The 27,148-nt window shown below is 41.9% G+C and overlaps 1 protein-coding gene across 1 annotated transcript; it reads left to right on the forward strand.

Moving 5' to 3' along the window:
• The first annotated feature begins 24 nt into the window (after positions 1-24).
• Positions 25-26,832, forward strand: espnla (espin like a). The gene is made up of 10 exons (XM_061240387.1): positions 25-318; positions 1,388-1,578; positions 5,897-6,083; positions 8,638-8,820; positions 8,954-9,085; positions 22,280-22,423; positions 22,537-22,627; positions 23,230-23,348; positions 23,811-23,981; positions 25,387-26,832. The coding sequence occupies exons 1-10, from the start codon at positions 25-27 to the stop codon at positions 26,830-26,832; spliced, it is 2,958 nt and encodes a 985-aa protein (XP_061096371.1).
• The last annotated feature ends 316 nt before the right edge of the window (positions 26,833-27,148 follow it).

A 27,148-nucleotide genomic window follows, 5' to 3' on the forward strand; every position in this document is an offset into this window, starting at 1 on the left:
CGGCACAGAGACGCAAACAGGACTATGGTGCTGCACCGGGCCATCCAGGTGGCCCGAGACGGGGACCTACCGGCCCTCAGGGAGCTGGCGGCCGCCGCAGAACTGGGCCCCGACATCGCCGACGCCCAGGGGGCCACGCCCGTCCACCACGCCGCCCGCTGCGGCCGCCTGGACTGCCTGCGCTTTCTGGTCGCCGAGGCGGGGCTCCCCGGCAACGCGGCGGCCCGGAACTGGGCGACCCCGGCCCACGACGCCGCCGCCATAGGGCACACCAGGGAGCTCCAGTGGCTGGTGGAACACGGGGGCTGTAGTGTTAAGGTGAGTTGGAGGAGGTGGGGCAGGGGAGGGGTCTGAATGGGGCTTTGTGTTGGGAGGAGGGCGTTGGGTATTAAAATGGGTGTGTAAAGTAAACTCACCCTGTTCTAAACATATAATGTTCTAAAGTATAATTCCTTCTGTTTTCATAAAAAGTCACATGCGTCTCCACTGTGACATTGTGATGGGGAAGCTGTTGCTAATGAGAGACTACAAACCGCGCAAGCTTATATGGCGGTGTTCGGACGATCGTGAGTTTACACAGTCTTCCAAATACAGCATCACCGCTGAGTTAGGAGAATACATTTGAAGCCAGGGATTTCATTGCTTAGGCTGGCTCATGATTCATATTTTAAATAGGTACACTATATAGTGTCGTATCTCAATGTCAGTGGGACACATGGTTGCTATTGATCATGTACATGGATCCTGTGTAGATCTGTTGCTCTAACTAAACAAATTAAATATTACTGTAGATAATCTGGCATATACAGAAAGTGCATTCTGGACCATGCTGTGTCAAGAAGTAATCCATATTGACTTTATATCTGTTGCAGATGGCCCATTTTTGTATTACCACAAAGACTGTTTAGTTGAAACTGGGGGAGCTTTTTACCATCCTTACATTTTGAAAATAAACTCTTAACGATTTTAATTAAAACCAGTTCCTTTAACCTCAGCAATCAGCAGTATCATTTGCGGACATGTGCTTCATGTTAAAGCGCAGTTCCTCAATCTCTGTACCAAACGTGATAACATTACGGGATCGGTGGATCCTTACAAAAGTAGGAACAACACCTGCATTGGTTTAGCTTGTGTTGTAATCATCCACGCAAGATCAATGTGCAAGATATTCAAAGGCTTCATACGTTATTTCCGCCCACGGTAAAAAAAAAAAAAAAAAAAAGCTGCTCTCCCGGGCTGTTTTGCAAGCTGAACAAACAGTTTGATTTCATCAGTGTTGTCCAGTACGTTATGTGACTGGTGTGTATGCGAAGGAGAGATGCGATTCTGCGCTGTGCTTTGCTTGCATCCCTGTGTGACTTTGCGTGCCTTTGTGTGCGCCCTTCAGGACCGGGACAACACGGGGGCCACTGCGCTCCATCTGGCGGCTCGCTTCGGCTGCGTGGAGGCGCTTCAGTGGCTGCTGTCCGTCGGGGGCGGGGCCGAGGAGGAGACGGACTGCGGGGCGCTGCCTGCCCACTATGCCACAGCGAAGGGTGACCTCACCTGCCTAAAGCTGCTGATTCAGGAGGCCCCTGGGTAGGAGTGTTCACACACACGCACACACACACACACACACACACACCACTGGTCAACAGTGTTGAGCTGCTGTCTGTATCCTGTATTACATTCAACATTCATTATAATGCTAAGTATTTGTTCTTGCTAAATATTCTCTTTACACAGAATCACTAATGCTTGACATATAAAAGAAACAAACACAGTTGGGTATTTTAGGTCAAGCAAGCCAAACATTTTTGTATGGGGTAAACTTAACTGCAAGTGGTGTGTTATTTTTGTCTGGTTTTATTTAAATACATTTTATGATACTGCCACTTTTTTTCTGTAATCCAAGTTAAATTGCCTTCCTTTATACACTCAGTTAGCAATTTATTAGGTAGACCTGTACACCAGCCTGTATAATAATAAATAAAAAAAATTAATCAGCCAATCATGTGTCAGCAACTAAATGCACCAAAGCACGCAGACGTAGTCAAGAGGTTCAGCTGTTGTTCAGACCGAATGTCAGAATGGGGAAGGAAGTGCTGATCTCCTGGGATTTTCACACATAACAGTCTCTAGGGTCTGCAGAGAATGGTGCGAAAACAAAGATATCCAGTGAGCAGCAGTTCTGAGGTCAAGCTGACAGGAAGGTGACAGTAATGTGAATGACCATACATTACAACAGTGGTATGCAGAAGAGCATCTCTGAACACACAACGTGACAAACCCCTTAGTGGATAGGCTACAACAGCAGAAGACTTCATAAGTCTAAAAAATAGGTCTAATAAATACCTAATAAAGTGCTCACTGAGTGTATAAAGCAATAAATAGGCATTCATTTTCATTAATGGCTGTGAAAAATGATCAACAATATATTCATGCTCGTTGAAGCAATTCTGGGCTTAGTAACCTTTGGTAACCGCATGGCTACTTGAGTTTAAATTGAACTTTAACTGATTTGTGAACGACAACTACCTGCCAGGCTTTTTCCATTCTGTTTATTGCTGGAGATAAACAATGAAGCAGCAGTTATCTGTGAGGCATGAACCTCTTCTGCTTCCCTGAATGAGGCTGTCATCACATGCACTCTTCTTCTGACAGGACTGCATGCACTGTGCGGGTCAGGTTTCTGTGCTGCTTGCCATCTCCCTTTCATTACTGTGAGGCGGGGGAGGAGGGGGCGCTGCACACTCAAAAGCTACAGCTGTGTCATGAGACACGTATTTTAACAATCTATTTTTGGGGTACTGTCACTTTAAAGTACATGGGCATCTCATAATGGCTTCATGTTACAGAGCTCACCAGAATATGAAGGGGAAGAATGTTAATGGACAACGTAGAGGTCGCCTGTGCAGAAACAACATCGTTTATTTCTGTAACACTTTGGATATGTGTCTTCTCGTCATTAATGCTTGTGTATTATACAATACCAATAACAATGTCAACAATACCCTGGAAAGGTCCTATTTACTTCCCAGCTGTTAGCTATAGAGCACTATTACAGGACTCCCTGTTTGACCTACATCCAGGATACACCATTCCTGGTTCAGCCAGGCGATCCATAGGACTGTTCTTAGCCAGGCTGACGACAAGGCTGGCGTCCACGTGCTGGTCTGGGCTGCATGCTTAGGCCAGGGGGTACCATGGTAACAGAAGTATCACTTACTTGGGTTACATGGGGCAAGTGGAACAGTACTGTTCACGGTCAGAGGCCATTTGCTGTTGCTGTCTTTAAATGTATCTCTCTCTCTTGTGCAATCCTAGAATGCCCAAAGGCAAAACATTTTCATTTGGAATAATGATTAAAAAATGTTTTAGTGTACTTAAAAGGAGGACCATGGGACGGCCTGTAGCGTAGTGGTTAAGGTAAATGACTGGAACACACAAGGTTGGTGGTTCTAATCCCGGTATAGCCACAATAAGATCCGCACAGCCGTTGGGCCCCTGAGCAAGGTCCTTAACCCTGCATTGCTCCAGGGGAGGATTGTCTCCTGCTTAGTCTAATCAACTGTATGTCACTCTGGATAAGAGCGTCTGCCAAATGCCAATAATGTAATGTAATGTAACATTCTATTGCATTGATTGTTAAACAGTGGAGGAGATGGCCAGATTGAATATCTACTAATAGATATTAAGCCAGAACATACTTCTTTTCTTTTTTTTTACCTAAATGTCCTCTGGATGTTTAATGTTTCAAGGGGTCAGTCTTGTTTTTGGACCTCATACAAAGGACTAAACCTCCTACCATATAGTCCCACCATCACAAAACTTACTCTCTCCTTTCTGGCTTAGCAATACTTTTGCCAGCTGCAATTTTGTTTTCCTTATAGATCTCCCAAAGAGGCCATGTTTAGCTTGTGCATGACGTAGGAGATGGCCCCGAGGCAAAATGGCTGATGGCGCTGTGTTTTTGGCTTATGTGCGATTACAGCGCATTACCTAGTCATTTTCCACAGATCTATTTTAGCTGTAAAATCTGGGTTGGATATTGGACTTAGCAACTTTGGTTTTCATGGCTCTGTGTCAAGGATAGAAAATGCCACCCACCTGGACCCACCAGCCTGCTCTCTGTTTTGAGAATAAAATGAAGGCACCTTTCTGCTTTCCGAAGCAGTCCGAAAGCAGAACTTTGCTCCAGCGCATATGAATATGGCCGTTTATCAATGGCTGACCTCTCACTCCCATTTCACAGTGCATTGTCTGAGAAATGTTCAGAGAAAGAATGTTCATCTGAGACAGCACACCAGATGGAAATAACTGGTTAAATCCAGACAAAAAGGTATCTCAAAATGGTATCACATTGTTGGCACACCTTCTCTCTGTCCTTTGAGATACACCGCAGTTTCATTGGAGACAAAAGGGCCTTCGCATTTGGTAAATCAACCCCATCAACTGGTTGTCTTGTCTATAATAGATGATTGGAGGTTGAATGAAGCGTGGCACTGCTGTAGGGCTCTTGGCTGCACCCAGCCCCCATCATACTAATGCGTGTCCCACTCATAGCCTGAAATCTGACGCCCGGTGCTTAACGTGCATGAATGGCTTTTCTTTGTCGCCGTAATTATCGGTTCAATCTGTATACCTGTATTCTTACGCTGGCTGCTTTCTCGTGATGTGTGTAGACGTCTGGTGCTACACCGTGGACAATGACCTCTTGGAAAGGTTGGGGCTACACCTACTACACTGTTCACTTGTCCTGTAACAGCCCACTGCACTAAAGTACCCAGGTTATACCATTATACTCTAAGCTTATGTAATGACACATACTCTCAGTTGTGGCAATGGGTATCGTTTCTGTTCTTTGTCTAACCTCTTTGTATGCATTTTTCAAGTAGCTCTGGACATTGACTCTGGATATAGGGAAATGACAATGAACCTGAATAAGCCATGTTGGCACACAGATGCACGTGTACAACTCAGTTGAGACTGAACCTGTTTTAGCTCTTTGCCATTTCGTACAAGAGGCAGACTGAGAAGGTAAAATACAGCAGATAGGGCTCTGCTTTCACCCGAGTGGAGATTCAATGGCAGTGTCTGAAGTAATGAGGCAGATTGGGTATCTGGGTTTGGACTGACTGAATACGGGAAGGGGTGCGTTTCACAGGGAGACAAAGGAGCTGCAGGATCAAAGCTCTACCCAAAATTAAAATAAACCAGCGTAACGAATACAAATAGGATTTATTAATAGCTTTTAGAACGCAAGGTGCTGATTCACCCCATCATCATCAAGACCAGCCTAAACAAGGTAGTCTGCTCTGGAAAGAAGAGCAACTCGATGAGGAAATTACACGAACCCTGATGAAAGACACTGAATGTAATATCTTAATTAGTTTCCCTTAATTGCCATAGCATAGGGGTTGTTTTCCTTTGGCTCTCCTCTGAAGTAGCTATCCAACCTTCATATAATATGTACACTTTAGATAACTGAGTTTTGAGTATGTGCACACCATGATGTGGTAACATTTAGTGAAATAGACTAATGAGAGTAGGGGTAGTTGTAGGCTCTGTTAAAGGTAAAATAGGTAAGATTTCAACATCAGCGTGTTCACAGAGGGAGGGATAAACAGTGTTGTGGTTTGAGGGTGTTTGTTGCTGCAAGTCCTTTACCGTTAGAAGTCCGAAATTACCTATTGTACCTTTTAGCCTAGTGCATACAAAACAAAATTCTAAAAAAAGTCCAAGGATCAGAAAGTAGAAGTCCTGCCATACGTTACTTCTACCCATTGACCACTTCACTAATTCTACATCTACAAAGGAATTGTGTTAATTAGCAAATCCAGGAGATTGGAACAAAACACTGGGGAGGACATTTCCCTTCTCTGGTTGGGACATCCATGTGCTACATCTCCTCCAGGTGTGTGAATCGGCAGACGAGTACAGGTGCCACCCTGCTCTACCTGGCCTGCCAGGAAGGCCACCTGCATGTGGTGGTGTACCTGGTGAAGGACTGCCGGGCGGACGTCCACCTGACGGCCCACGACGGAATGAACGGCCTGCACGCGGCTGCACACAGGGGCCACCACGACCTGGTCGTCTGGCTGGTGAGGGCGCCGTCGCCGTCGCCGTTCACGCTATTCATCCCTTGGTTTAGAGGGATATATTACCTGTGGGTGGGGTGAAAGTTTGGTTTCAGAATTGTATATAAGAACAGACAATACATCTTCTCCACTTCTATTAAGTTTAATTCATGCACTTATGATGCTCGACCGCAGTCATCTGAACCCCTAAATCAGCCGTACTCAACTGCTTGGATCAAATAATGCGATAATTAGTGAAATCAGGTGGTGTAGTGCAAATTGGTTGTACTACACCACCTGAAGCAAATACCTGCAGACACTGCGGGCCGCAGAATGTGGAGTTGAGCAGTGCTGCCTTAAAGAAACCCGAAGCAGCCCTAAAGAAACACTAAGCAGCCCTAAAGAAACCCTAAACAGCATGTGCAGGAATGCTTTATGAAGATCCAGCTCTGAAAGGCAAGCATTAAACTGAAATAAATCACTTTTCATTGATATCTAAATAAAGGGTAGATTGGGTGCTTTTTCTTCATACAGTATCTGCGAGTGTCCAAACAACAAATATGGTCTAGAAATGAAAAGAGTACGTTAAAGCAACTTGTTCGACACCAAACCAGCACAGGACTGAATATTTTCAATGACACGTCTCCTATTACACCATCCAATCATTGCTGATGTGTTTGCACTATCATTATCACCAACTACACAGGTGCTCACTTTTAATCAGGATTGCTTGCATCCAAAGCATTTGGTTCTGTTCAGTTCCCTTGTGCGTCTGTAATTTGATCCTGGCCAACTGTTCCTAGAGGAAAGATACTGAGCAGGATAGAATGTTACTTGTTGTAAGTGATCCTGCTGTGTAGAACTTAAAAGTGATCAAGTGTGCATCTTGATCGGAATGCATCATGACATCATGTTGTTACATCAGCAACAGGAATACATAGATTGAAATTCAACTGAATGTATTTTGATGGTAAACAACGTTAGCAACAGCTGTTAGAAAAACTGATATTTGTCTTGATTAATAGAAAAGCTTTGTTTTTTGAAGAATAGAGTGCATATAATATTATATAATGTTTGTCGTACAGCACTTGTGAAAATAACTTGCTAACTGTAGTTCCATCACTCATTTCTTTGATTGGGATAGCTGCCGACTGACTAGTAATACCTTTGAATTTGAGTCATACAACTTGTCTGCTTTTCATCTTTTTTCTCTTTTAGTCATTTCTTAACTTTGCACATAACCGTGATTACATGTTGGATACTGACCTGACATATGATACTGATTATACAATTTGACTTGGAGTACATTTGAAATGGGCCTGATGATGTCACAATGGCTCTCTGAGTAAACCTGGGATTGCTAATGTTCTTATTAATTAGCCATGTACTGTTTGTAGGATATCTGACATTTCATGTAAAAAAACGTTTTCCCATTCCTTAACCTATTTTTGAATGAGCTGGTGAGATATTGCGTCTTTCAAAGCAGTTTCACTTCTGACCTGCCTGTCTTGAATGTCTCTGCGCAGCTCCTGGCATCTCAAGAGAGACAAGCTCATTAATCATACGGTTCAAGCAGTCAGTTCAATTTGATAATTAGGAAAGCACTGAAGAATGAGATGAAGCACAGCAATCTCTCTCACTGGAGTTCTGAACACTTGATGGCAATGGATTGCCTATTCTCGTTCAATTTACCTTGATGGCTGCAAATTGAGCTTCAGATAAAATATAGCTATTAAGGGATTATTTGCCTCCTAGCATTAGCTTGGCTGTCAGTACTGGTGCACAGTGTGTGACGCAAGCTCATAATTAGCTCGTTGCTCATTGTCATTATCATTCATTATCTTGCCACAGGTTCATGTCCAGGCTTGTTTGTGTCACTGTTTGTTCTTTCACTACCTGTGCTGGTGACCAGGCTGGGTCTTTGAGGCTTGAGAATGCAGGAAACCCACATGCATGGACAAATACATGCACGTGCCCCATCAAGGGAATGTTGACCATGTTATAGTGTCTCTACATATCTTAAACACCTTGAATAAAATATGATATCAGGTTAAATATTCAAACATAATGTCTGGTGAACTATCCACAATACATTTTGTTATTATTCAGAAAAGGATGTTAAAATGTTTAAAATAAAAATTGCTGAGAAAATAATGCTGTATAATAATCTTTTGTGAGCTAGAAATACCTAAAGCTAAAATATTTAAGTATTATTCAGAGCACATGCTCAGTGAGCCTCAATAAATGACCTGCACCAGCATATACAGTGACTTTTTATCTCCTTTAAAATTTTTTGGAAAAGCTGAAAAATAAACATACTTCCAAAAATCTAACACTACGGGAAATATGATAAGGTTTCGAAACACATGTATTTATTAGTCCTGTCTGGAGTATGACCATTTGTTTTTGTGGATGTGGAATTTCCTCATGATAATCAGTAGCTGGATTAAATAAACTTTTCTTTTTGAAAGAATCATCATATTAACAGTCCAAAATAATTTGATACTAATACACAGATAATACAAAGAATTCATTCTTTTCCCTGTTCACTAAAATCAAACGCTTTTTCCTTTTGTAGGCCTCCTTCACAGACATGAGTCTGTCATGCCAGGACTACGAGGGGGTGACCGCACTGCATTTCGCTGCCAGCGGAGGGCACTACCGCATCCTGGAGCGGTTGCTGCTCTTGGGGACAAAGGTCATTAAGGACGACTGGGGTGGCACTCCGCTTCACGATGCCGCAGAAAACGGGGAACTCGAGGTTAGGGATGAATTTAATTTGTGAGAGTGATATTTCAAGCAAAACTTACTTATAAAGCCTCCTCTGTGCATAGACAAAGTTGATGACATTTGGTTTTATGTGCATGATGACCCTTGACCCCTTACTCCCTCAGTGTTGCCGAATTCTGCTGAGAAATGAGGTGAATCCTACCACGCGTGACAGAGATGGATTCACAGCGGCAGACCTAGCTGAATACAATGGGCACTATGACTGTTCCAACTACATTCGGGCTGTGGAACAATGCGTAAGAGCTATTTTTCACTTCTTAATTAGTGGACATGTTGTTTTGCTGTTGTGTTTCTTTCATTCTTGAATAACTGCTTGAATACAAGTTATCTCATACAGTACAATCGATATTGCTTCTGGAAATGGCTAATTGGGAGCGGGTAGTTTGTTACGGTAGTTAGGGTTATAGTTAAGTGCATTGCTTCAGTTCACAGGGAATGAAATATATTCATCAAGCTCTATGATTTTACTATATAACATGCTCTTCACTTGCCGGATGCTGTTACTGTCATCTGCTAAGATATGCTGTGTGTTGCAGCGATAGAGTTACAGCAGCAACACACATTGCTCTCCACCACCTGCGTGACTGGCTTTGAGTGAATAGGTTCAGTGAATAGGGTCCCATACCATCAGCTCAGAGGCTCATTTTGGTAGAACAGGTCCAAAGACAGCTGACTGAATTTTTACACCTAAAAGCTAATGGTTTTTAGCTTTTCATTGTGGCCATAATGAGACGGTTTCTTCAGTTAGTAGCAAGATGTAAGCAGCATAATTGGCAGCCCAAGAACACGGGTTACATGATAAAATGTCTTGGTTTTAGTCAGGAGCATTGCTGACAAAATAAACTTTGGGCTTCCAGGTTTTAAAGTGTTACCGCAGTCAGATATTTAAGCTCTGAGTACATAAAAGTATGAATTACATTTTTACCTTTGAAAATATGAATTTGCCAATATCTCTGCGTAGCAAAAGGCAACGCTTGACATATCTTTAATTTGGTGTTCAAGTGAGAGATGTAGGTCAAGCGTTACTCCGATAACCTCAGGTTTTGGGCTGAGGGAGGCTTCATTCAGTGTTTAGCATGAAGTCATGGCCTTGAGTTGGATCACAAATAGTACGTTTTGTTCGACTGTATAACATTTGCTGGTATCTTGATTTTTATACCATGAATGTGTGATGCATAATCATCTTGATTTGTGGAGCACACCCTGATTTCTGATTTAAAAAAATAAATAAAACTATTCTCTTTGATATTACATGATTGGACACTTAGGGTAGAACTCACTATACCCTTAAACTAGCATGAAACATGAAGATATTTTTGCACAGAAATAACTCAATTAAAATTCTAAAGAACCCCACAGAAGACCACTCATTCGGTGGGAAATTCAGAAATATACTCACTGCAAATGATGTTACCGTTAGGACTAATCAATTTCATTTCCTGTCTTTTGAGGCTTTCAGCAAATGCAAACATTTCATTTAAAACATTGTTTTTTCTCATTAATAGTCACTTGTGGCTTTGCCAATATGGTGGACTGTGGACTGTCTCTTCAAATTAAAGTGTCCCTGATCGCACAGAGGCTTAGATGAGACGGAAGCAACTAAGAGAGAGTGGTGATAGGTACTCTTAGTTTGGGAGGATGACTCAGTAACCTGCAGAGCATTCAGAGATTAACACCTTTGTCTTTCCTGATGTGGCAGGCGGAGCAGGAAGGTAAGTAAGATGGCCTTTGCTTTGGGTGATGAATATTTTAGAGCCGACACCATGTTTGCACTACGCTTGCCACTCTCTTTCCACTCTTTCCTTCCACTCTGCAGAATGGAGGAGGGATTAGCGGTCTTTTGTGGTTACTTTTTGAAGCTAGAGTAAGTCATCCTGCGCTAGATTATATCAGGCGGTGGAATGAGCTGTTGCACTGCAGGCTCTCAGAGAGTCAAGTCTACCTGAACTTCTCATTACATTACATTACATTAATGGCATTTGGCAGATGCTCTTATCTAGAGTGACGTACAGTTGATTAGACTAAGCAGGAGACAATCCTCCACTGGAGCAATGCAGGGCCCAACGGCTGTGCGGATCTTATTGTGGCTACACTGGGGATCGAACCACTGACCTTGTGGGTCCCAGTCATGTACCTTTACCACTATGCTACAGGCCGCCTGTTATCTAGTGCTTTGGTCCCTATTTGTGTTCATTAACCAGGCTATTGGCACTACCAGAACTCTTTATCATGAGTTCAAACCTCTCGCCAAACAGTGCTGGGTGGTGCTTTTCCATTCAGACTTGGTACTGAACCTCAGTTTACTGGAGCTTCAATACAACTGTATGTGCTTCCTTCTTTTGTAGGCAAATCATTGAAGATCTAATTCCTCAAAAGATCAGAGATATCGCAAATTTGTCTATAACTGTAACATGTGCGTACAGAGGAAGACATTTCATGAGCAGTTTTAGCGAGTAGGTCGTGTTTTTCCATTTTGCCAATAGGAGTCACTAGAGAGGAACGAGACACGGTTCCTGGCCAACTCTTCCGCCAATTATGTGTCTTTCTGCACAATCAGCACTGCCATTGCTGGGATTCTATCCTGCACCGTGGGGCCCATCCATGCATTTGAACAGTGCATCGACAGGATGAGCTACCCTGCAGCCCCAAGTGCAGTTTTTTTGCCAACTTCAGCAGTCTGAATGAAATATACTGCAGTAAATTTAAACTCTGGGAGTGCCCACAAACAAATCCCTTTCATCGAGAAGGTCAAAGCCCGATTTCCAGACAGAACCCCGTACAGCGCACAAACTCGTTGACACACGCGTTTCTCGACCCGCCCGTGATGGTGACATCATTCAGTGACTGTATTCCGCGCCCCGCCTGCACTTGCGCGTGGCTACGGTAACCAAAGCACCCTTGTGAGTAGGCCATGAATAAATAACACGGCAGCGACGCTCATAATATACTCATGTGGAGAGGCTGATGGAAAGGTAGCGAGGCTTGGCCCCGGTGCCTCGTTCAAAATAATCGTCCGCAAACAAAGGGGTTAATTAGCGCCGCTAGGCCGGAGTCGGGTGCCGCAGTTCGTCCTTCCCTGGTGCGAGGAGGGGGCTATCAGTTACCCTTCCAGGCGCAGAGAGTGGCACCTGGGGATTTGGTTGGTTATGAGATCCTCAGGGTTTGGTTTCCGGGCTTCTTCCCCCCCGCACCCCTCACATTTTCGCTGTTTGATAGTCGGTACTGGGCAGTTCAATCTAAACAAGAAGGTGAAGCAGCAGGTTTTGGCTCCAGGTGAGCCTTTGATTGTGTCATGTTTTGTTGCGTTAACCAAGCCAATGGGAGATGTAGTTTTAGGGTAAATCTGAGTCAATTCAAAATACTTTCATCATAATTTTAATTAGATTTTCCATGCTGATTTGGCCTTATAAGAAACCCCTGGAGGTTAAATTGCACTTGTCTCGGATTGTTGATCTGGGAGATATAGGCTAACAAAGTTTGTACTAATTAGCATGACTCTGTGACTTTGACTTGCCCGGTCCCTATTACTATAGATTATAGACAAATGGAGAAAGGGCTTTTGCATATTTTCACCCCAAAAAGAAAGGTAACTGAGTTATGAGTGATTAAAATCTTGCAATCTGATTTTCAAAAAAATATTTTTAAATGCATTACATTTTCACCAAAGTTATAATATTAACCCCATCTCCAGAAAATTTGGTCTTGGATATTTGTGAGATATCATTACTTATCTGAAGTAGCATCACACAGTTTTCTATTAATAATTCTTTATAATATTGCTGTACTGTGTAGAACACCACGTCAATTGTTTTCATTATTATAAGTCCGGGACCTGCTGGTTTTCCACCCTCCCTTTACCTGGGAGTCAGATGTGTAGACAGTCTGACCAATCAGTAGCACTAATTATGTGGGAGAAAAAGTAAAACCAGGGCTGGATTTGGATTCAATGGCCAGAGTTGATGATCCCTGCACATTTCATATTTCGAATGTGATACTTCAAGATTATAATCATTCATGACTTTGTTACCTTTCATTTTGGTGTAAATGTAGTATATATGTAAAAGATTGATAATCAAAGTTGAAATTGATGTAAGAACCATTTCTCTCTGACCAATAATAATGAAGAGTCAAAGTCATGGACTAACGCTTATCAGTGCAACCTTCCTTGGCCCAAATCTCCCACAATATTGATCTGAGACAAGTATAATTTCAGTTACAGGGGTTCCTTATAAGGCCAAATCAGCATCCCAAATCTAATGAAAACCCTTGACCATGTGGTCCAAAAGTGTGGTTAATTGACCTGGCCTTACCCCTTGGGACTGAAAGGGTTACCCGTTGTTAACCCTTTCAATCCCAAGCCCAATATGAAGTGGCTCCACACAAATCCTGAGAGATTTTGGCAAATTGAGAAAGTTGAGAAGATTTAGTGGAGTTTTAATAGGGGCTCAAACCAATCATTTGAAAATGATTGGTTGAAAATGTATTGGATCGAGAGTGCCATATGGCACTCTTGGGATTTTACGGTAGTTACACTTGGGTGCCATATGACACTCTTGAGACTGAAAGGGTTCATTTTCCTATGTGATAAATGACATGGAGACTATTTTTCTCTCAGGAGCAACCAAGAGCTACAGCAGTACCTTCTTGCTTCATGCACTGTGGCTGAAGCAAATTCTCTCCTGTATTCCTCCCCATGAGCCAGTGATGATACAGAGACACAGAGACACAGACACATAGGAGGAGAAGTGTGCCTGTAGCTATCCAGTCAGTCGCCACAGTATGTACCACTTCATACAGCAGGCACCCAAGGAACCCTGGCTGACTTAAGCTAGCTCTGCCTGGGTTGAATGCCAGTTGTTCTCCACCGCTGCAGACTCCTGGTCATAATCACCTGCAGTAATGACTCCTAGACTCAAACTGGCAATAACTTCAGAATATAGGGTTCATTCTCTGCTCGTAGAGACTTTATGAGTCACCTTGCAGCCCTGTATATACTGTAGGCTTTTGTCTCTGGCAGTCCCAGTCAACGGCACATTAATAAAGGCTAAAGCCCTATGGTTAATGACCAGAGCCTTTCAGTTTTGTTAACTTGAGTACTTTTTGGTATATCTGACTTAAAAAAATTTTTTTTAAACCTAAATTCAGGATTGGTCCTCTGCAAACAACACTTTCATTAAGGTGAAACATTCTTTCCATTTGCGATCATTTTTTTAGGAATATTTTTACTTCATTACACCTACTTGTGATTATCTAATCAGCCAATACGGGTGAGGAGCTTCAGTTAATGTTCACATCAACCATCAGAATGGGGAAAAAATATGATCGAAGTGACTTTGACTGTGGAATGATTGTTGGTGGCAGACAGGGTGGTTTGTAGAAATAAAAAAAGCACCTAATAAAGTGCTCACTGAGTGTGTATCTGGTAGAAGCAGTGTACATCTGTGTTAATTATGTTTCTCTTCCTGACATTCATCTGCAAGCCACGATGCCGCTGTCTGTGTTAATTCCTTTCTTATGTGTCGGTCAAATCTCCTCATTTCCTCATGTGGCCTTTACTGGATTGTGTTGGACAGCTGCCAGTGTGTTGCGTGCTAGGCCATTCCTCATGTTTGATCCCAAAGAGGTCACAATGATGCAGGGCAGTCAGCAGTTCTTGGAAAGGCAGCTGCAATCAAATAAACAAGCTTTTGCGGGCAGTTTATTGTGCAGCGTGTGCATCGATGACTCCCACTGGCTATTAGTAAAAACAAGATTCAAATATCTGAAAGCTGCGAGCCACTTTCTGGGGCCCTCATAGATTTATAGCCCGTGGTTTATATTCATATTCCTCCTGAAATGTCCCAATAGGACTACTAAGAGCCTATGGAAACATGACTTAATTCTGTTTTAAATTTCCATTTGGAAATGATTCTAAACAAGATTAAGTCTGACCAATCAGTAGCACTAATTATGTGGGAGAAAAAGTAAAACCAGGGCTGGATTTGGATTCAATGGCCAGAGTTGATGATCCCTGCACATTTCATATTTCGAATGTGATACTTCAAGATTATAATCATTCATGACTTTGTTACCTTTCATTTTGGTGTAAATGTAGTATATATGTAAAAGATTGATAATCAAAGTTGAAATTGATGTAAGAACCATTTCTCTCTGACCAATAATAATGAAGAGTCAAAGTCATGGACTAACGCTTATCAGTGCAACCTTCCTTGGCCCAAATCTCCCACAATATTGATCTGAGACAAGTATAATTTCAGTTACAGGGGTTCCTTATAAGGCCAAATCAGCATCCCAAATCTAATGAAAACCCTTGACCATGTGGTCCAAAAGTGTGGTTAATTGACCTGGCCTTACCCCTTGGGACTGAAAGGGTTACCCGTTGTTAACCCTTTCAATCCCAAGCCCAATATGAAGTGGCTCCACACAAATCCTGAGAGATTTTGGCAAATTGAGAAAGTTGAGAAGATTTAGTGGAGTTTTAATAGGGGCTCAAACCAATCATTTGAAAATGATTGGTTGAAAATGTATTGGATCGAGAGTGCCATATGGCACTCTTGGGATTTTACGGTAGTTACACTTGGGTGCCATATGACACTCTTGAGACTGAAAGGGTTCATTTTCCTATGTGATAAATGACATGGAGACTATTTTTCTCTCAGGAGCAACCAAGAGCTACAGCAGTACCTTCTTGCTTCATGCACTGTGGCTGAAGCAAATTCTCTCCTGTATTCCTCCCCATGAGCCAGTGATGATACAGAGACACAGAGACACAGACACATAGGAGGAGAAGTGTGCCTGTAGCTATCCAGTCAGTCGCCACAGTATGTACCACTTCATACAGCAGGCACCCAAGGAACCCTGGCTGACTTAAGCTAGCTCTGCCTGGGTTGAATGCCAGTTGTTCTCCACCGCTGCAGACTCCTGGTCATAATCACCTGCAGTAATGACTCCTAGACTCAAACTGGCAATAACTTCAGAATATAGGGTTCATTCTCTGCTCGTAGAGACTTTATGAGTCACCTTGCAGCCCTGTATATACTGTAGGCTTTTGTCTCTGGCAGTCCCAGTCAACGGCACATTAATAAAGGCTAAAGCCCTATGGTTAATGACCAGAGCCTTTCAGTTTTGTTAACTTGAGTACTTTTTGGTATATCTGACTTAAAAAAATTTTTTTTAAACCTAAATTCAGGATTGGTCCTCTGCAAACAACACTTTCATTAAGGTGAAACATTCTTTCCATTTGCGATCATTTTTTTAGGAATATTTTTACTTCATTACACCTACTTGTGATTATCTAATCAGCCAATACGGGTGAGGAGCTTCAGTTAATGTTCACATCAACCATCAGAATGGGGAAAAAATATGATCGAAGTGACTTTGACTGTGGAATGATTGTTGGTGGCAGACAGGGTGGTTTGTAGAAATAAAAAAAGCACCTAATAAAGTGCTCACTGAGTGTGTATCTGGTAGAAGCAGTGTACATCTGTGTTAATTATGTTTCTCTTCCTGACATTCATCTGCAAGCCACGATGCCGCTGTCTGTGTTAATTCCTTTCTTATGTGTCGGTCAAATCTCCTCATTTCCTCATGTGGCCTTTACTGGATTGTGTTGGACAGCTGCCAGTGTGTTGCGTGCTAGGCCATTCCTCATGTTTGATCCCAAAGAGGTCACAATGATGCAGGGCAGTCAGCAGTTCTTGGAAAGGCAGCTGCAATCAAATAAACAAGCTTTTGCGGGCAGTTTATTGTGCAGCGTGTGCATCGATGACTCCCACTGGCTATTAGTAAAAACAAGATTCAAATATCTGAAAGCTGCGAGCCACTTTCTGGGGCCCTCATAGATTTATAGCCCGTGGTTTATATTCATATTCCTCCTGAAATGTCCCAATAGGACTACTAAGAGCCTATGGAAACATGACTTAATTCTGTTTTAAATTTCCATTTGGAAATGATTCTAAACAAGATTAAGTGAACAATGCACAAACTAAATAGTAGTCCTGAAGGGGAGAAGACAGATATCCTTTGTGAACACATTTTGTGCAACAACATGTAGTAAATGTGCATTGGTATAACCACTAGAGGGTACTAAAGGTCAGATTGAAACTGCATTTGTTTACACTAAGCTGTTATATTGATAACATGGTAAATTACTTGTAATCTGGTTATTACTGGACTGTACTGGAAAGAAAATGACTGTGAAACAGAAATCGCATAGGTCTGACCACCCATGTGAAATAATTATTATGGTGAAGTTTGCTGTTTTGTACTTTAGAAGTATACTTGAAGTGTGATAAAAGATTATATCAAGTATGCTGTGTACAATTTTTTCGCATGGGTGTGAACAATTGTAAATTACATTTTGGAACCATCGGTATATTGATTTCTTAAGAACATATGACAAGAGGGCATGCAAATCCTTTTTGTAAATGCATAGCACAGTGGTATAGTTAGTTATGTGGTACTATGGGATTAAGTTATATCAATTATACTAGAATTGTTTTGTTTTATAACTTTGCACAGTAACAGCTTTAAGGTGTAAGGAGCAGACATTTCTTTAAACACAATATGGTTGGAAAATCATGTGACAGATTTGTTTCCATTTGGTATTTGTCACTTCGCCCAACTTTCACATCTGTGAAAACTGTAGTTCTAGAGTAAAGTATGTTTATTCAAAAGACTGGTGAATTTGCTCCATACAGATGAGTACTGAGCATTGTACTGTGATGTATTGTATGAGAACTTTCCTTTTAAATGTCTATGTTCCATTACTGACTGCGGATCAAAATTGAAGTCACAAGTTTACATTAACCTGAAACCACGTTGCATGTGGCGAGCCAGCAATTTCGAATGCAACAGATATTATCATACGCCAGTTGGCTAAAGCTAATGCATTGAAAATTTAAAATCTGCAATAAATCTACATGTTAGGGTGTGCTCTTGGAAAAAGGAGTGAGTGGCCACAGTAGATTCAACCAGAGACTTATGTTTCCCAAACAGTAAGACACACTCTGGTTTCAGGGTAATAGCTTAATGTTTTCTCATGGTGATGCCACTCCTGAAAAGCGATTGTTACAATGAAGATAACAATGGGATTGCATTCAGTGGTGTGGATATCATATTGGAAGTTGCACCACAGAGAACAAGACATTTGCAAGAAGATAATTAAATAAAGTACAGCTGGACAGATGGAGTCCTGAAATCAGACCTTGATCTGCTCTTTCACCCTGTTTAGACCTTCAAAAGTATGATTTTGTCTTTGGGACTTGCCATAGTTTTGTGGAATGTAAGTGGTATTCACTGAGGAAAGCCTTTCCAAAAAATAATTCAATCTTAACAAGTTTTAGTCTTATATTTTGACTTAAAATCCTAAAAATTACGAAAAGGTGCCAATGAAGGGTAAGACTTGTCAAGCAAAAGGCAATTTAAAATAAGTTAATATTTCCTACTTGAGAGAAAGAAAAAAAAAAACAATAAGTCCCATTCCAAGACAGAGACAAGGCTTTTTTTTACAGTGAAAATACTGGTTAGATGAAAAGAATCTATCACAACATTGGTGTGAGCTACTTATGGCCTTAGAAAATGGTAGACGGCATTGAGGAGGTAGGGTGTATCAGAATCGAAGGGCGTCCATCTGCACAAAAATGACCGGGTCCATGCAGAAGCAGCGTACACCTGGTCAAGGCGGGAAATCGCTTCACTTAGTTCAGCCAGCAGCATTTTCTCCTCTCCTTTTGTTGGGCCTCTGACGCTTCACTGGATGGATCAATTTCCGCCTTTGCCCGGCCTGTATGCCTCATGATTACAGGTGGATAGCAGGGCAAAATCTCTGTTACCTTAGCCCCGCCGCTTAGCTTGATACCAAAGAATGGAAAAGCACTGAAGCAAACGGGATACAATGCCTGCTTTCTATCTGGTTTGTCAGGCCTTCTTTGGTACACCGTTTCTTCCTGCACTTACACACAGGTTGCCATCGGCCTCTTCCTGCTATTACTGGCCATCCAATCCACCATCTTAATTATTTACAGCATCCTCCAATTGGAGTTTATTGTTTATTGCCTGCTGGTGCTTGGACTTTGGCCACTGGCTGGGATGTTGAGGATGGTGTTAAACAAATGGCAGTTTGAGCTTTACATGTTGGTTACGCGTCAGCTTCTTCAGAGACGACTCTCAACTGAAGAGCTCGCACATCGGTGCTGTTGAAAATCGTAAGTAGCGTTTAGTTTTTTTCCAAGATTATGTAAAAAATGTTTAGACCTTGATATTGTTTGAAGCTTGTTGGTTTTTGAAGATGTTTATCCAGGTTATTGCTGATGGTTCATGGAAATGGTGTAAGAGGCAGTGATTTGGAAGTCATGCAAATTGTGATGAGACTGCTTTAGCCAATCATTTTATGAAGCTAGTACATCTCACATTCGTGCTGTCACACTGCACAGCCTGATGGAGTTTACCTGTTGAGGAAAAATATTTATTTGCATCCAGTGTTGTCCAAATCAGTAACGGTACTATGTAACAAATATTTTTTCTATATATAATTTCTACTTCTAGCTGTGCATCTACAATGGAATGCCTTATTGTTCAACATTACGGTTATACAAAGACAAACTAATGTTTCTATGGTGAAATACTTGCATACATGTGCAGGATGAGCTTTTTTGAATTCATGTAAATGTATGCAGTTAAATGTGGGAATGTAATGTTCACACTATACAGCCCGTGCATTACATACACAGGTACTTACTAACATTAGCAGTCATGTTTTCTGTACCATTGCCCGCCATACTCATGTGTGATTGATGAGATCTTTGTATTGTTAATGAACAATAGCGGGTAAAGTAGATAGCAGGTCATCAGATTGACACCTGTGTGGTGGGCGTGGCTCCTCTGGAGCACTTTGCGATGATGCGAAAGCTCGTCAGTATAAATGAGGTATTCAATGCCTGTTCTCCCATGGACGGGAGTGTTGGTTGCTCAGCTCACTGGACTGCTGCTGAGAATTACTTGTGGATAAGACAACATGATGGGTCAGCTGGTGAATCATACCACACCATGGACTTACAGAAACGTGTATTCGCAATGTGATTTTGCTTGTTTAGTTATTTTGCCTTGAAGATCAGACCATGGTTTTGCGTTCACTGTAGGATATCTAGAGTCTGACAGATGAGCCTGGCATGCGACAACTCGTAAGGGCAGGAACTTCCTGAAGTTATAATACTTGTGGCCTCAAGCTGAAGAGCAGAGAGGGACAGACCATAAGGAGAACGTGCTATCCAATAATCTAGAGATTACATCTTTTTTGGGGAAGTCAAAATAGGACCAGGAAGGAGGAAACTGGTATGATGTGGCAAAGGAATTTTGGTTCAAGAAACTGTTATGGATGGTCAGATCATAATTAATGGACTCGTCGCCACTTCCAGTGCAGATTCAAATTGGACTCCAGCTCCTTTTTTTCAGTTTTTAAGTAACAAGGATACTCCACCTTCCTCTGAAATTCCACAATTATACTAAAGCTGAAGGTAATTTCTGCTTTTTTCACAATATTCATGTTTGCTCATGTAAATGTTGTGAATGTGTCTCGAAATGTACCAAATTGTTTCACTTCATTGCTAGTATTCGGACTCTTACGCTGGTCTGGAAGAATAATTGGCACACTTTGCACTTTGATCGCTCCAGTTTTTGGCTAATGCTGTCTCATACCTCCTATCAGATTACTGCATTTTACTTGTTACTCACTCCTGCCTCGTTAGTGTAAGCCGAGGAGTATTCTCTGAAAGCAATTTTGAAATGGTTAGTCTCGTCTTCGCATTTCTTTTTTTGTGTTCTCGCGCGCCTACTTCCTGCTTCCAGCATGGCCTTTTAAACTGATTGCTTTTAAACCAATTTGTTTAAAGTCATGCTCTCTGGTGACTGTGCGTCTCCTTACTCACAGGCGCCACCTGGAGGACAAGTTAGTGTAGTTTTTTTGTGCGAATGGTACATGGTAAATGGTCAGCATTTATATAGCACCTTTATCCAAAGCTCTCTACAATTGATGCTTCTCATTCACCCATTCACACACACACTCATGCACCAATGGCAATCGGCGGCAATGCAAGGCACCAACCAGCTCATCAGGAGCATTTGTGGGTTAGGTGTCTTGCTCGGTGACACTTCGACACACCCAGGGTTGGATCGAACCGGCAACCTTCCAATTGCCAAACGACTGCTCTTCCATCCAAAGCCAATGTGTGAGGGGCTTGGAGGTGATGCAGTGGACCCAAGTACCAATTGTGTGCTTATTGAGGTGCTGATTAAATCCAGATGCCCCAGGACTGCTGTATTTAATTAAACACCAAAAAGCAGACGCAAGGGCACTGTGAGACCAGTGACTGCTATGAGAGGTTTTCCGAAAAGAAGGCGTTTCTTCTTGTTTGTCGATTTTTATGCATTACACAACTTCTGGGAAGTTTGCTCCACTACCAGAACTGTGTCACAACATACTCCATACTGCTCGACATCAAAGTCCTGTGTTAAAGGAAACGGAGACCACCTCACTGAAACAAAGCACAGCAGTACGCTGTAACGTATCGCTGATTCCTTTGATGTTGCTGTTTTTTTTTACTGGTTTCCTTGAAGAGCCAAATTTGATACGCATTCTACATGAAATCCTCTAGGCCATTACGTGTCTTCATTAAAGGATCTAAGTGTTTCCATACTGTATCTCTTGCTGTTCTGCCACGTGGAAATATTGCTTATACATTCAGTGTTCTCCATTGTCTCCATTACATCACTTACCTTTCTATACACTCAGTGAGCACTTTATTAGGTATTTATTACACTTATTTTTTAGACTGATCTTCTGCTGCTGTTGCCTCCATTTAAGAAGTTTGACACATTCTGTGTTCAGAGATGCTCTTCTGCCTATCACTGTTGTAATGTGTGGTTATTTGCATTAGTGTCACCTTCCTGTCAGCTTTGACCAGTCTGGCCCTTCTCCTCTGACCGCTCTCATTGGCGATGTGTTTCTGCCCACAGAACTGCTGCTCACTGGATGCTTTTTGTTTTTTGCACCATTCTCTGCAAACTCTTGTGTGTGAAAATCCCAGGAGATCAGCGGTTTTTGAAATATTCAAACCACCCTGTCTGGGACCAACAATCATTCCATGATCAAAGTCACTTAGAACACATTTCTTCCCCATTTGAACATTTGGTCTGAAAAACAACTGAACCTCTTGACCATGTCTGCATGCTTTTATGCATTTAGTTGCTGCCACATGATTGGCTGATTAAATATTTGCATTGACAAGCTGGTATACAGGTCTACCTAATCAAGCGAGTGTAAAACCATGGTGGTTGAACCATGGTGTTTTAGAGAGATTCCTCAACCCCTCTGTATGACTGGTTGCTTCCTGGTAGTGGTAGATGTAAAGGAGCTTCCATATTCTTTTTCCCAGCCCTCTACAGCAGATAGGTCCCTTGCAGAGACCGACACTGACGAAGGAAAGCAGAGAGAGTCATCCTGGCAACCTAGTTCCACCGACTACTACCGTCGCTTGACTGAGCCTTGCACCGAGTCCTGCAGCAGCATCAGTGGGAAGGTGACCGTTGGGGTTTTCGTATTTGGTAGTACAAACCTGAAGGGTTTTCTGGCAACTGTTCTCTAGCTGTTCCATGGTTCCGGTCTCATGTCAGCCATTTTGTCCCCCTGCAGGCAGTGACTGAAGCAGTGCCCCTGCTAAGCGACCCCCCTAAGAATTCAACTGTCAGCGCTGTCATGGCCTCCTCTAGTGGGAATAACAAAGGTAGTGTACTTTTTAATCGATTTTTTAACTTTACTCATCACTTTTAAGGCAAAACTTGGTCTGGCCCCAAAATACATTGCAAAACTCATACTGTACCTTCCCCAACAAAGACCCCTCACTGTCCCAGCCAGAAATATGAAACTATAGGGGAAAGGCAGACATGGCTACGGCTCTGAATTTCTAGTAAATTTTCCTATTTTTTTTCAATGTATTTAAACCTGATATAATGATCTACTATGTACTGTATTACTATTATATATATATATATATATATGTGTGTTTACTTGTAAATTATTTTATGTACCATGAATGTTATTTAATTAAACAATTAAAGTTATTTATTATTATTATTATTATTATTATTATTATTATTAGTTGTAGTAGTAGGAGTAGTAGTAGTACTGTAACTATCCTGAATAAACGTGTCCTTTATTGTGTTCCTCTGAAGCTTAGTTAATAAAACATTTTTTTTACAACATCACATTCTATAACTTGCTTTTTGTTTGTGATGGTAGTAATGATTCAGTAAAACATTATTTAATATTATGTTCTTTACTGAAAGGATATGTAAAAAAGAATCACCTTGGTTCTAAATATTTCAGCTTTGCATTCTGTGAAGTTGACCAAGATTGCTGGGGGCGAGAAAAACCTCTTCAGTGAAATTAAGTCCTTTAAGTCTTTGAAACAAGCAGGGATCACAGCAGTCTTCACTGGGAAAAATGTAAGCCTTTTCATTCCTGGAACTTGCTGTTTAGAGATTTGGTGTTGGAATTGTAGAATAGTAAATCTCTGTCTGTGAATAGAATGCTATACTTATGTATATGGTATCTGCAGAAGCTAATTTGCTTTTGTTGTTATTAAAGGTATAATAGCAGTCAAGCGAGGAATAGCTGTTTATCCCTCTGCCTTCTCTGTAAACGTGCTGACGTTGAAATGCCATTGGCTGTGGCAATTAGAACCAATTTTCAACTTGAGCTTGAATTATTGTGCAGTTATACAATGTTTTTGTGTTGAGTGTCGGGCCGTCAACTGTATATTTTGAAACCCGAATTTAAGGACTATAAACACAGGTAGAGGCTGAGTCAAATGTCAGCGTGCCTTTTTCTATGATAGGAAGGGTCTTGTAACCATGTTTTAACACTATAATCTTACCTATTGTCCCTTTAATTTCATCCCTGTTCAGAAAGCAGACAAGATGGTGGTGCTGCCCACTGAGGAGGCAAACCTTTCTGATATTGATTACTTGGTGCCCACCCAAGATGAGAAGGGCCGGCCCATAGCAGAGTGGAAACGGCAGGTCATGGTGCGCCAGCTGCAAGCTCGGTTACAGGACGAAGAGAACCAGAGGAGAAAGGTACACTAAAAAACCATTTTAGAAGCCAGTCACCAGTCCACCCTTAAGTGGTTCTTACACCATTAATTCAAAAATATATACCCCTGAATATCCGATTGTCTCACATGCTCTGATCTGATAGTCAGTTTTCTTAACTATTCATGGTTACTCAATAGCAAGTATGCATCTTCATCAATACATAAATCAGTTTCCTGCAATGGGGTCACAGATCTAGGAAATGCTAAACAACTTCAAAATTCATGTGGAAAATGTGAAAAAGTATTATTTTCATACATTATTTGATATTATTGGTCTTTGTTGCTGAAATTGCTTTGTTGTAGACCTGCTGCTAAGGCAGTCACCATTTGTACTGGTCACTATTCCTGCTCTGTTGATAGCATCAGCACTTTCATGCGATCTATCTGTACATTACCCATACCATACCAGTCCTACCCCACAACATTAATGAATAATAAAATGTTTAACAAAGGGCTTGAACAACTGACTGGCTGCATTTAATCTTTAGCTACAGAAAAACATGTTTTTCCTTTGGTAGCAACACTCAGCCACCTCTGCAGTGTTTGGTGTCCAAAACTAACATAGAAAGCAATGCCAGATTAAGTTAATCAGTTGTGCTGTGCTGACAGGTTAAATCTTTTTTAATTGTCATAAACGATTAGTAGCCCAAAAGCTGAGAAAGGTTTAAAGGTTTTTTATTTTTTATTTTGGCAAATTAGTGACTGTGCTTTTGGATTACTAACTGGAATGACACTATCCTTCTTTGGCATGCAAATACAACATGTTCAGTAAATGCTGTTTACGATAAGTGTATTCTGTGAGAGATTATGTATCAAGTGAAGAGAATAAGAGGTCACGACTCATGAGCTTAAATTCTCATGTTTACACTGGTTTCCCAAAGCAGGCATTTCTGCTTTAAACATAAACTGAAAACATAATACAACAATTCATTTAATAGAAATAGGCACTCTTAGGAAATAAAACTTTGTCAAGGATGGAATTTGAGCGATCACATGCTGCTTGTTAATATAATTGTAGGCAAAAGCCATTACATAATAATACGCCACAATTTTAAAAGAGCACAATCATTTTTGATGATTTTCTTTTTAGAAAAAAGCAATAAACAACTGTTTTGAATTAAACTGATGATGTCTACACCCACTTTACTGCTCATAACTCGAGCAACATAAAACATTCATAATACAGTATGTCATCTTATCAAGTCATCTGTGGCGTAATATTTACTGCTGCCACCGATGTCAGAAAAGTTTGATCATTTGACACATTTAATCATACATTCTGTAAGCAGGAGCAGTTCTGACAGCAATATCTTGACTACAGAGGCTTCATGCCATTGAAATGTCCATCAATGTCAAATAACAGCGCTTTCAATTTATTTTATAACCAGGACAATGGGAAGATGGACAGTTGGAGATACTCCCATATTCACAATGCCATCCTTGGTCCTTTGGGGGAGCTTTTGACAGAGAATGATCTCATCCATCTGGAGAAACAAATTGAAAACGTATCCATGCAGAAGCAGTCTGAAGGCTACGAGATGGAATTAGCCCGACTTGCTGAAGAACTGAGGACCATCCTCCCAGCTCCCATTGTCAATATCAGTGCCAACACACAGTTCAGGAAGCCCAGCACAGATGGCCAAGCCCCTCTACCAGTGTGGTGTAATCGCATCTCTGGAATTGTGAAGAGCATGTCCCTGCTCATGGCTAACCTGTCCGACCATCCCTACTGTAAAATGCCCAACACTGAACTCGTGTCCGTCTTCTCCCAGGTGCCGGAAAGGCAGAATTCCTCTAGAGGAAGAAGAGAGAAAATCGAAAACGAGATTCAGCAATTCGGGGTTTCGGTCCGAAATTTGAAGTCAAACTTTGAGAGTCAGAATTCGTTCTCGTCAGACGAAGCCGGCGACGCCTCGCTCGTGTCATACGTGCAGGAGGACCCTGCTGAGGACAGGACGGCGGCGACCCCCGGAGCCGTCGACGACAGTGACCCGCGTATAGACTGCGACGAGGCTACTCCCAACGTCATGGAAACCACCAGCTTGCGCAAAGAGCGCATCGTCGTCTTATTCTTGGGTCACTGGAAGAAAACCGCCTATGCTTTGACCGTCAAAGTCAAGGATGCTGAAAGGAAACAGAGTTTGGACGGGCAGGAAACGGCTGAGAACCCCAGTAGCAGCGAGGCCACGCAGGCCCGGTCCAAGACGACTATGAAGAATGGCTCCTTGAGCCACTTCTTCAAGCAGAGAAGCGCCGTCGACAGAATGATGGGGAACTGGAGGAACATGATCTCCAGCGTGCCCTCTCGGCAGATCCGCCGCCTGCATCGGCAGCAAGTCACGTACTCTCCAGAGCAGTTCTTACCTCGTGTGGACGGAGCGACCGTAGACTACGACAGCCTGACCCTCGACCTCTTCATGCTGGGCTACTTCCACATCCTGGAGCTCGACCTGTCACCGGACGAAAGGAAGATGCGCCACCTCCTGTGCTTCGAGGTTTTTGACCACGTGGGCCGCTTCACCTGGGAAACAGTCCGGGATTTCCACAAAGCCGTCCTCCAGAACATTGAGGCGGGGAACAGGGAATGGACAGACGGCTTTGAGGACATCAAACTGAAGTTCTTTGGGAACAGCCAGGCCCAACCTCTGCCAGAGCCTTCTCCACTGGAGATAAGACAAGTACCCAAGGTTATTGTTCAGACTCCTACCCCTGATGAACAGTTGCAGAGTGGGGTAGACATCTCCAGCTTCAGCAATGAAGAAATTTGCAGATACATTGATCGTAGTTTTTCTTTCTGGAAAGAGAAAGAGGCAGAAATTTTTGATTTTGAATAGTTTTTCCTTGATTTTTCCTTGATATTTCCTTTGATATTTTTGTATGACTTGTATGTAGTTTGCCACCATTTGCACTTTGCTAATGCCTGGTTTAGGTACAGTTTAGGTATGAGTGTGTGCAACATTCCTTTGTGTTTTGAGAAAATTCTGAATGGATTAATGGATTTGCATTCAATTAAAGATAATAATGATGTCAATACCTTAATATTACCTACTTTAATTCTGAAACTTTACATTATTTCGTATTACATGTCAGTGGTTGACATGAACTTTGAGATATCATTTTAAAGACATTTTAAGATGACAGAATGTATTA

The sequence above is a fragment of the Conger conger genome, chromosome 4 (assembly GCF_963514075.1).
Source record: "Conger conger chromosome 4, fConCon1.1, whole genome shotgun sequence".
Taxonomy (NCBI): domain Eukaryota; kingdom Metazoa; phylum Chordata; class Actinopteri; order Anguilliformes; family Congridae; genus Conger; species Conger conger.